This window comes from Chelon labrosus (assembly GCF_963514085.1).
Source record: "Chelon labrosus genome assembly, chromosome: 16".
Taxonomy (NCBI): Eukaryota; Metazoa; Chordata; class Actinopteri; order Mugiliformes; family Mugilidae; genus Chelon; species Chelon labrosus.
Window position 1 is genome coordinate 12,103,517 of NC_140349.1, and position 12,096 is coordinate 12,115,612.

Below are 12,096 nucleotides of genomic sequence, written 5' to 3' on the forward strand. Positions count from 1 at the left end.
AGTTTTCTTGTGAGGTTAATTTATACAACTATGTGTAAGTGATGGAGCTGGACTGTTCTGCAAGGCGCAATATGCCTTGCCTGATTAAAAATATGATCCGCATGTCGTCTCTGATTTGCATGAAACGAAGGAGTTCAAGTGACTAAATCAGACAATCCTTGCATCCTCACACACCCCAACACACACACACACACACACACACATGCAACTGCATGCTCGCACGACTAATTTCATTTGCAAATATTACACCACAGTATCCGCTCTCTTGACCAAAAATCCGTCCTACAGTCGTTCCTGTGTTGCGCTCGTGGACATCGTGACACAACGGGGAGGGGGAAACATTAGTTTAACACTGAACACTGAGGAACTGGACCAAACTGTTCCCATTTACAACAGAGAATCCTGTGAAATGCATCGTCACCTGTCTGCGTCTCGAGGCTATGAGTAAGTACAGGAGTTATTCAGGGACAAAAAAATGACAAAAGGCTTTGTTTCTGAATAAATCCCGACCCACTGGAATGTTTTAACAGTATTTGGCAGAGAATAACAGCACTCAGCGGGTCTGGCTTCAGTCGTTGGCAGTGGTCAAGGGTCATGGGCGTTTTTACAGGAAAATATATTCACCCTGAAAATGATTTCAGGGTGAGAAAAAACTTTCACGAAAACACGTCAATGAGTGGTCTGAATGTGGACTGAACTGCACCAGTAACGTCACAGCAAACAGCAGCACGGTAAGCCAGTCATCACTGAGGTCGAGGACGGACGAGAAAGAAAAGCACTGCAATCATATCTGAAACATGACCACATACACGGACTAAACCTTCTTCATCCCCCCAGAAATGGCTTTTTTTTTTCAGTCTCATCTCTTCATTTGACCGTTCTGTCTTTTCACTGTAGATCTGCGGATGTTTTATGCTAACGTTTCCCTCAACACCACATCATCCTGTAAGATTTTTTTTTTTTTTACAATACCTGACAGAGCAGCTGAAATAAAGTGACTACAGATGTATCAGGTGGTATCATGGTGCAGGTATCTTTTTCTACATCTGTGTGCTCTTCTCTTTTAATCACTGTGTATCTGTATGGACTGTGAATGGTGCAATCCACATTTCAAAGGATTCTGGGCTTACAATGGGGATGGCACTCTGTTCTGTTGGTGTGTGTGACGGGCAGCGCTGAAGCTCTCAGGGATGATCGGGCTCTCTCGTTGTCTAACACACACTTCAGCTGTACTCTGCTGCCCACTGCTGGTCAACGGCTTTACTGCAACACCTGGCCTCTTGTTTCAGGCAACTTTGTTGCGAGGAAACTGCCGGCGGCGAGTGCACCAGCAGCAAATAAGATGGGTACGGCCTTGGTGATGCCGACAAATGACTGGAAGATGCTGATGCCCAGCACGGCTGCCAATTTACAGAGGGCGTTCAAGAAGCCGAACGCTGTGGTTCTGAAAACAAGAAAGGAGACAAAGTCAATGAGGAGTTTCTGCAACAGAGATTTTAACTATTCTTCTTGATCTTTTACTGCTTTATTGTAATTTAATTTGTTGTACAGATGAGTAGAAATAGGAATGCACATTTTTAAAACTACATTATCATTGTAATTTTAATGATATTGTTGCAGTTGTTGAATAAAACCTGACAGAAATGAACATTTTTGTACCGACAATAAAAATAAAATCTGCAAAGAAAGCTTCCCTTATTAAGACACAACCAATTCTTTGTAATAATCAAACCAGAAAAGGTTGTCAAAGGGTTTTACTTAAAAATAGAGTCCGTTAAGTCTATTTGTTCCTATAACTAGGTGTCATTGAACGCAACTTGACTTCCTTCACTTTTACCCATTTTTTTTATGAAGCAATCCGGTTTTGGAGCAAATATTAATGTTATTGCTTTTACATAAGGAAAATTTTGTTCTAAGGGACCTGAATGTTTAAAATAAAATAAACCATCCTACAAAATAAAATGCAGAATGATGCAAAGATGTAGTCCATGTTGTTTGATGACTGGACGAAAATTCAGGTCATGCTTCTGAGCACTGAATTTCATTTTAAATTTTATTTTAAAACCACACTGGAATTACTAAATTATTAAAATGGAGGGAAGGTCCTCAAAGTGGGATTCAGGGGTGCTTACAGGGGTTGCCTTTAAAGCTACAGTATAGTTGTTTTTTCCCAAAATCCAAATTTTAGAAAGGATATACACTACTTCAGAAGTCTAAAACAGTAATGTACAACACAGTAAGGTCTCTATGTAATGTAACACATCCTGAGAAAAGCATCAACAGCCGCTCTACCTTTTATCCGAGGGGTAGAGCTCGACTGTTATCACATCCAGGGCGTTCCACGAAGCGATGCTGATGCCCCCGAACAGACACAACAGGGCGATCATCCCCGACTCACTGTTGCCGAACATCAGGAAGAAACAGCTGACACAAGATATGACGCTGGATCCCGCTGTTTTTCGGAAAGAGGAAGGAGGATTACGTTAAATTGAATATCCTCCGCGCTTGTGAGTGAGTTATCTGCATTTATTGAATTCAGCCTACCCAGCATCCTTAGACGTCCAATTTTGTCCATTAATAGAGCGGACACGATGTTGCCAGGCAACACCGCGAGCGTGCCGAGGAAGTTGACGAAGTATATCATGTAGGCATTGTTGAAGTCGTCGCTGAAGTCGAGCATGCAGCCCTCCTTGTTGTGAAAAAACGTGCTGTTGATCAGTTTACAGTTGATAAACCTGTATTTGAACAAATCTGAGAAGGGAAAGAGAGAAAAGTTTTTGTTTTGTAATACTGGAAGAATAAAGAGGTTCAGCAGACACTTCTCAGCGCTGAAAAACACCGTTGCAGGTTTTCCTGATGAAGAAAATAATTTAGTATTTGACTTCATTTAAAGGGGAACTACTGTTTTTTACAACCTGGACCTTATTTCTGGCATAAAATACGGTCGTGTACTCACCCATATAACTTTTGTGTAATTCATATTCCTTCGGGAGATATTTAGATCTGCGTATATCCATATAGTCGGAGTGACTGGGGCACCGAAACGCAGCCTCTAAATAACGCATTATCTGCCACTAAACTCGTTCATTTCACCAATATTTTGTTATGATACACTAGTGCTATTCCCCGTTGAGTCTGGAATTAGCTGTTATCATCATCCAGGGTCTGTAGATTGACCTACAGACCCTGGATGATGTGTTCTGACCTGGATGATGTCGTCTCTGAGCACCATGCACACCCGCAACGGTCGGTTGTTTACCTGTAATTTTCTACTGCTAGTTTTTTTTTTTGCAACATGGCTGAATATTGTTCCGATTCTAAGGTGTGGACGAACCGTAGCAGTAGCAAATTACAGGTAAACAAACCGACCGTCGCGGGTGCACGCGGCGCTCAGAGACGACATCATATTGGTGAAATGAATGAGTTTCGTGGCAGATAATGCGTTATTTAGAGGCTGTGTTGTGGTGCCCCAGTCACTCCCACTACATGGATATACGCTGATCTAATTATCTCCCGAAGGAATACAAATTACACAAAAGTTATATGGGTGAGTAAACGACCGTATTTTATGCCAGAAATAAGGTCCAGGTTGTAAAAAACAGTAGTTTCCCTTTAAAGCTACAGCACAGAGTTATTTGGTCGCTCCCTTTTTTAAGGACTCTCCAACTTCTAAAAAAGTCTCACCAGTGATAAACTGCTGTATTTCATAGACTGTAATTCTCCATCTGAACACAGAATTTATTTTTCAAACCTTTTTCTACTCTGTTTTATTCCTCCTTGGAGGCAGGGGATTCATAGAACCGTAGTTACATTGGTAACCACTGTTTTGTTGTTTCTCCACATACTAATAGTTGCTGTAGCCTCCTCAGTCTCTGTCCCAGAAACCAGATTTAAAACTCAGGGAAAGATTTACATGGTGCCAATTAACGTAACTAACATTTTGTGATTAAACATGGCAAGGGTTTGGATGTACCAGACTAAATCAAAGAACATATAATAGATTACATCATATATCACATGTATTCTGTGACCATATGTGGAGGAGGGTTAGGGTTTGGCTGAAGACTGTCTGACCTCACAGTGCCCCAGACCAACCCTACACGTCCTCACATAATTTTTTTTCAAAACGAGAATAAAAGGAATAAATCATCTAAAGTAAAAGAAGCCACGGCTTCACCGTAGCCAGCTCGCTCCACCAGTGTCTGTTTTTAATCAAAATTCCTTTTAGGCAGATGGTAAACAGCATCCAATACAACAGTTTTGTCTCGTGGAATGTCTTCATATACACACTTCAGGAAAATAAGGGTCAGGAGGGGCCTCTTACTTTATTTTACGTACCGTACAGATGACATAATTGGATTTTCTGATGACACGGCCGGAATTGCTTCCACACCAATAACTAATAACACTTGAAGTCAGGCATAAAAGCGCTGAACGATCTTAAAATTTGAGATGCACAAATGACACAACCGTAAAAGAATGCCTCGCTGGCGTCAGAGAGGAGAAGACAGAGGCTGTTACTGCTGCAGAAGGACTGACCCAAAATAAATCTTTCACAAGTTGGACGTGTTAGCAGAGAGAGAAAAACTGTTCCTTTTTAGCCTCTCAGATGTGTTTCCCAGGTCTGAATGTGACACGTTGATTTAAAGAGGAAATTCAAACCACACTGGCTGCACAGTTTCAACAGCAAATGTCATATAACCAAATGGAGATCTGAAACTGCTCTGTCTTCCACGCACAGACAGGATTTAGATCTGCGGTTCTGATCAGCCGTTCGACACACGCTTACATATGTTTTTTTTTTTTTCCTTAATCACAAGGCGCTGGTTCTTATCATTTGTTTATGTCGCTACGGCAACACCATAGAACATTCTGTTGCTGGTAACCCCGGGTTACGCCGCAGCAGAATGTTTCTATGGTTGCAAGCCTGCTGAGCAACGGTGTTTCATCTTCTCCTCCTAAACTGTTTTATTGTATCTGCCGAGAAGCTGAAACTAGAAAATTATTAAGATTATTTGATAGGAAATGTATAAAAACAGGATTTGAGACCTCTCTCTGGTATATATCAGCATCGTTAGGGACAATTGCAGCTGACTACTCCACATGTGGCTCTCAGATCACACTTATTCACCTTCGCCTTATTCACTGTTTCAAGACTGGAGGATAAAAAAAAATAAAAACAGATAAGTTCACGGCTGAATTATCAACTTAATAACTACCTCCGATGACCTCTGCTTGTTATGTGATAATTAATTTGATTAATTATGGATTTGTTTGGGGGAAAACAGCAACATTAAAAAGAAAAAAGTCAAATCCCTCAATCTTGAGGTCTTATAAAGGGGACGTATGTCAAAATCTAGTTTTACTACCTTGACTAAACTTCAGTCATTCAGCAAAAACTGAACAGGGTACATAGGTTGCAGTTTCATCTGGATAATTAAACTTCATCTGTAACAGTAGATGTCATATTTACCTGTGTTATAGAACAAACTTGCGATAAAGGTGCAGTTTCTAAAGAAGGTGTGCGTGGATGTGATGTCCTCAAAGTAGCACTCCTCAAACACAGAGTCCTCAAACACCATGGACTTCATCTTCAGGTTAAAGAACCTGCGAAGAGGATATATATATATTTATGTTTTTATGTTCTGTGCTGTGGCACTGAATGTGGGAACACCAAACAAAACGACTTACTTGTCATTGAAGTAGTATCCTTGGCGGTGCACTTGGTTTTCCAGGGTGAAGTTAAAAGTGACGTGCTCCACTCGCTCCTTCGAGAAGGTCTTCGTGCGCGAATCGTATTCCTGCTTCTGGATGTACTTGATCATGTCTGGGAACCACACCGTCAGGCCGTAATAGCTGCAAAAGTCGTAAAAGCAGAGACGGATGAAATAAGCCCTAAAAGGGGAGTGTGATGTATGGAACAGTGGAGGTTTTATGACTCTTCACTTTACCTGAAAGACATGGTGAACCAGACGGCCATGAGCATGAAGGTTGTCCGTTTATATTCGGGGCTGAAGCAGGCAAGGATGTTGTTCTTCATCTGCGACATGTGAACAACAAGAAACAAAACTTTTGATGACAAGAAAGAAAGAATTTCTCCAATTATTACACTGCTTGACACACATTGCATATGCTTTTTTTAATTAGATGATATTGTGATACAGATTTCTGAGTTTTAACACTAAAACTTCAGGGCTTCAACTCTTATTGTCTCTTGTTGTCTTATTCTTATTGCCTTATTTTCAGGAGGCAGGCATCAAGCAGATGGCAAACAAGAGGGCGATTCAGACGTAGGTGGAGGGTGTAGGCGTAGAGCAGAACGTAGGCTGAATGAAAAATTAATGTCAGGCACAAAGCTGGTGAAGTTCAAAACGGTGGTGCTGCCACAATACGCAATGAAAACACGAGTTTAAACACAGGAAAGTCAAACATAACCCCACAGTTATGCACAGACGTAGAAAAGACAGTAATTGGGGAAAGAAATGCCCAATGTTTGTTCACAAACGGAGAGTTTGTGTAGCATAATTCAAATTCAAGAGGATAATTCACACTTGATCCCACCAATGTTTACATCCCCATTGTTTCTTTCCACCAACGCCAGCTCCCTTGAGGCCTCTTAAAGGCAGCCTTGAGTTGTAAAATGACTCAGCTCTGGAAAGTCTTGTATAATAACTGTAGGTTTAAGGAAAACCCTTTTGTTGTCCACTTTTAAAACTTGGCTTAAGGCTCAGCTGTAGTTCAGAATTTCCTGCAAAGCAACAAGTCTCCCCGTTATTCAAACAAATCCCGCGCGAAACCACAGGGCCCATCTTTCTGTGGTTAAATAAATGCCACATGTAAATTACATTTTTAACCCCAAGACTTTCACTCACCTGTTTGGAGAGGCTCATAATCTTCAGCCTGTAGCGTTGCCAGACTGGAGTGTCGGTGCCAGTGTCCACCAACTCATCCATCTGCTTCACAGTCTTGATTGTGGTGACCTTGGATCAAAGAGAAGCAATTCATTCGGAGGCATGGCTGGAGCACTGAAACGCTTCCACAAAACGATACCTCCTGTTGTTTTCTGTCCATCGGAGAGGACATTACATGCAGACAACGCAGTCAGAGGTAGAGGACATGGCAAAGACAGTAACAACTTAAAATAACAGCGGCGGTTTTTCCCCCAAAAATGTCAATCATGGACGTGTTTAACATTTCCCGATAAGTTAAAGTCGCTGATCCTGTGCTGATCCTTGCTAATTTCTTCAAAGGTGTCATTCTGAAGGTAGGATTTTTTCTAAACACAATCTACAGACTCATTCAAAAGTAATCCCACTCAAGGCACATTTACACCCGACTGTACCCGAGCGTATGGTGGCCTCTGCCTGTATTTTTCTTGCTTATATTTTGTTCCCACAGCAAATCACGGATGTATAAAGACATACAGGTCTGTGGGTTTGTTTGTCTGAGTTCGGAGCTAAGCAACACACTCAGAGCCCCGCAGCAAACAGGATGAAGTGTGTCCTTCAGCTGCACTCACATAAAACCCTTCCTGCTGGGTTGTGCTGAGACGTGGGGAGTTAATTTGGTCTTTAGAACCTATAAACCGTTTTCAGACTATCAGCGAATATTGCTTTATTTCTCTGATCCACTGTTTTCTTCTCACTAACACCGCTCCCTCTCTTCATTCACTTTTAAGCTCACTCACACTGTCTGCTCTCTCTCTTTGTCTGTGATACCTTTTTTTTTATCTTTGACCATGTGTTGTTATGTGAACGTGAATATGTTTTTTTATGCTTGTGTAGCTTACACCTGATTTCTAGGGGACCTGGTGGCCAATTACCATATGGTCAGTGACCCCTGTTGTATGACAAATCACTGCTGTCTCAGAGATACTCACAGAAAACACCCTCTCTGGGTATCCCTTTGCTCTCATGTTTGTGTCGTGAACTTGCTTCAGAATCATCCAGCCTTCGTCATGTTTTCCATTCTGTTTAAAAAGAAAAAAAAAAACAGATTGTGTTGTTTCTATGTGATTATTTAGCAGATACCATCGGAGGCTAACCGTGTACAAGCACATCTGCTGACCTCTAAATAGAAGCGTGGGCTCTCTGGCATGGCGCTGAGGGCGGCAATGGCAGCAACAGAGGGAAATGCGCACACTAACACGAACACGCGCCAGCTATGGAACTGATACGCCGATCCCATCTGGAAACTCCATCCTGAGAGGAAAAAAGCAATCAGAAACAACAAGACACAACCAAATGACCTTAAACGTAGCAATGGTTAGAGCCTGTAACCTCCTCTGTGTCCTCTAAATATGAGTCAAATCAATAAAAACATTAGGATCAAACACACACCGCCTTATTTAATTTGATGTGACACAATATGAACCATGTTCTTATTTCCTTTTCCCTGAAGGGGAGTCAGAGGTCAGTCTCAGTGCAGTCTCTGGGCAGATGTTTTCCAGCCGCTTGAGTCTGCTTTTCATCCCGAACCACCTCACAGTACTTTAAAACCTAAGCTACAAACTGTGTGTTCACTCTTAGTTTGATGTGTGTTACATTCACATGTAACTGAAGCCAAAAGCCAGTTAGCTTAGGCTAGCATAAAGGCTAACACCTTTATTTATCTTTCGATAAAGCTGGGCTAGCAGTTTGTTCTTATGTTAGTGCTAAGCTAACTAGCCTTAATATTTCATGAGCAGCAAAATGAACCATTTTTACCATGTTTAATACTTTCATTAATCTGATAACTGTACTCACCATAATGTGGGATTATGGCCCAGGCCATAGCGGAGGCGTATATTCCCCCAATCATCCAGAACATGCAGAGCCAGCTGAGGTGCTCGCCACGCTTCTCTTGGGACAAAAATTCAGAGTAGTAGGAGAACACGATGGGAATAGAACCACCGATTCTGCAAAATCCAGAAACCAGACGAGAGTTGTGGACTTAAATATACAAGGTGCGTTCATTTATTTCACATTTAATAACCCCAAAAAGCAATATATAATAAAAACCTACTGGAGGAACCACAGTTTGAATCTCCAACTCTTTCACGTTCTGTATTGGCTTTCAGGGTGGGTACATCTCATTATGCTCACCAGGGTGCAAAGGAAACTCATAGAAACCCAGTTGGAAAGTGATTTATTTGAACTCAAACCTGAACGATATCAGCTTCTCAATTTGCTGGCTCATTAAACCAATGCTCAAATACTTTTCTACGTGCTGGATAATAATCATGTTCCGTGCCTTGTAAAACTTAAAATGGTGCAGTTACACTAAAAGTTACTACATTTTTTATTTTTTTTTTGCAATTACCCAACACCGGAGAGGAGGCGGCAAAACAGAAAGGTGCTGTAACCCTGGACGAAGGAGGAGAAGAAGGAGAAGATACTGTTGATGGACAGACAGATGAGGAGAGACTGCCGACGGCCTATCCGGTCGGCCAGAGCTCCCCAGAGGAAAGCGCCGACCATCATCCCGAAATACACAATCAGACCTGTGGAGAGGAGAGAGAGCACGGGAAATGGGAATTTATCAAATAAATATACCAGATTCTGTTTGTTGAGAGTTTCCTGCAGAATGTGTGTTATTCACCAAAACACAGATGGTCTGAAAAACATGCTCAATGTAATTCTCCTTATAAGATAGTATTCTTTTTTTTTAATCAACACCTGCTTTGTTTTTCTGCATTACCACCACACGGACCGGTCTAGTAGCATGAAACCAAGCGGGAACGTGTATTGCATCACTTGTGTGTACCTGTGATTTGACGCTTTTGTTAAATACATTCCTGCATGGTGCTACTAGTGGTGAAAACCTCCACAGGCTTAACACCGATCTCACGCTCTGGCGAGTATTTCTGGGATGTACATGTGGCATCGACTCAAAAGTGTAATGAGGGAACATGTTGCCAAGAACGACAGCAGCGTGACTCATTTAAGTGTTTTAAATAGTTCTTGGAAGAGATTTAAAGGCTATGGCATGAAGGAGTGTGTTGGATCGGGCCTTGGATACGGAGTCATTACTTTGTCAACGTTAAGCAGAATATTGGACAGCATTATGTTTTAAGGGAGATGAAAATGCATCATAAAAACTGCCAACCCAGAACAGAAGGAGTCTTACCTAGCATGCTTTTGTTGGGTTCAGACAGACACATATCCTTCTCAGCGCTGGGGAGGACAAAACCGACCACGAAGATCTCCACGCCGTCAGCCATGAGTGCCAGACCCAGCACAAAGTAGAGGCTCCACTGGAACTTCCCGTGACCGCACTCTTGTAAAATGGTCTCGTACTGTTGAGCCAGCTCCTCCTGGTCCTTCCTCCTTGCAGCCTCGGACGCCCCGGTGTCTGTGAACGGCTGCTCTCCGGCTCTCACCGATCCCGGACCTCCGGCCAGACTAGCCTTGCCCGAATCAGCCCTAGGAATTCCTTGGTACTCGCCCTCGTAGATCTCATCGTCCTCGTCGTGGCCCTCCGTGGAGTCGCTGTGGCCACCCTCGTCGTCATTGGCCGCCTGGCTGTCTCCGCGGTAATATCCTCCATCCTGGCTTCCCTGCATTGGGTAGTCGTCATCGTCATCCTCTTCAAAGCGGTTGTAGGAGCGCTTGCTGTACTCGTCGGTCACCCGATCCACTGAGCGACCCACCTTCTTGGAGGCTTGCCGCTTGACTTCTTTGGCAATGTCTTTGGCTCCTTTTATGAAGGCAGTCCGGTTTTGGTAGCCGTCCTCCATTTTAAAGAGGTGCAGGAGACGCAAAAGAGGTCAAAGGTTTAGCTGAGAGGCCCCACTGAACGCGCTGGGGCTTGTTCAGGATACACCTCACAGATTTGAAGAGTTGACTCCCAAGTCTCAGCAGGCTCTTCTTATGTCTGAGGAGAACACAGAAGTGTAAATGAGTTTTTTTTTATAATCAGTCAAGTGTGTAGTTATTGGACTCGTGAAACGGTGCTTTGTCATCAAGGGAATCAATGTATATTTCTGGTGACCTTTTATTACGCATGGATCACTGTTGCTTCCTATGGATATAGGCCTCATTGATCACTGAGAACTACCAAAATGAAAACTGACTATATGAAATGGCTGAAAACTAATTCATAGGGGCTTCAAAACAAACCAGCATTGGAAATCTCAACTCACTCTACTTATATAGAATTATTTCCACACAAAACAATTAGTCTAAACCTATAACATGAAATTTGCAACACAAATGAACTATGTCACATGACATTGGTCTGACTGAAAATGTGGTTTTAGAGCACATATTGAATTTCTATCTCGCTTTAATTTATATTTATTAAATAATCTGTACTAGAAAAACTAGAAAGCAAACGGTGGCTGTGCACCATTTATTCTGTCAACATAACATCAACCTGCCAGGGACTGTCTTACAGTTACTTTATAAGGCTAATTATGGCACATTTATATGATCGATGCAAATGTAAATGTTAATTCATGTGCATTGTTCCTTCTGCAATAAAATAAATATGCAAAGGGAACACAATGCCCTAATTGTAGTAAGACAGGAAAAGAATAAAACATTATGTGGTTTGTGTTCAATCATCTATTAAAATATACACTGATCAGCCACAGTATTAATATCTGACACATTAGCCACTGACAGGAGAAGTGAATAACATTGACCATCTTGTGACAATACTATATTCTGCTGGGAAGAGTTTGGACCTGGCATTCATGCAGATGTTACTTAGACATGTACCACCCACCTAAACCAAACTAGGCACCCCCACCCCATAGCAATGACACTCCTCGATGGCAGCAGCCATCCCCAGGAGGATGCAGATCCACAGAGGCCCCTCCTCTAAACCCACAGGACCCAAAGGCCCCCACTAACAACACTGTGTTACCAGACACCACAGGACACCCTCAGAAGACCTATGTCCATACATTGATGAGTCACAACTGTTTTGAAGACATCATATATCATATTAGGAAGGTGGTCATAATAATATGCCTTGGTGCACAATCTATATGTGTTAGCTTTACAAATATTACCACAATGATTCAGGAAAATTGTCTCAAATAAACATTGAATTTTGATGTAATTTGACAGTAATACGACGACTCGTCAAATATCACTTGACAGATTAGTT

General features: G+C 42.1%; 1 protein-coding gene across 1 annotated transcript; it reads right to left on the reverse strand.

Moving 5' to 3' along the window:
• Window positions 1-978: 978 nt before the first annotated feature.
• LOC311501557 (synaptic vesicle glycoprotein 2A-like) lies at window positions 979-10,989 on the reverse strand. Its single transcript, XM_084563443.1, has 12 exons — window positions 10,108-10,989; window positions 9,301-9,481; window positions 8,745-8,896; window positions 8,068-8,201; window positions 7,880-7,969; window positions 6,873-6,980; window positions 5,952-6,040; window positions 5,692-5,856; window positions 5,474-5,607; window positions 2,545-2,751; window positions 2,293-2,452; window positions 979-1,444 (listed from the first exon to the last, which is right to left on the reverse strand). The coding sequence occupies exons 1-12, from the start codon at window positions 10,715-10,717 to the stop codon at window positions 1,261-1,263; spliced, it is 2,214 nt and encodes a 737-aa protein (XP_084419569.1). The 5' UTR covers window positions 10,718-10,989; the 3' UTR covers window positions 979-1,260.
• Between the last annotated feature and the right edge of the window lie 1,107 nt (window positions 10,990-12,096).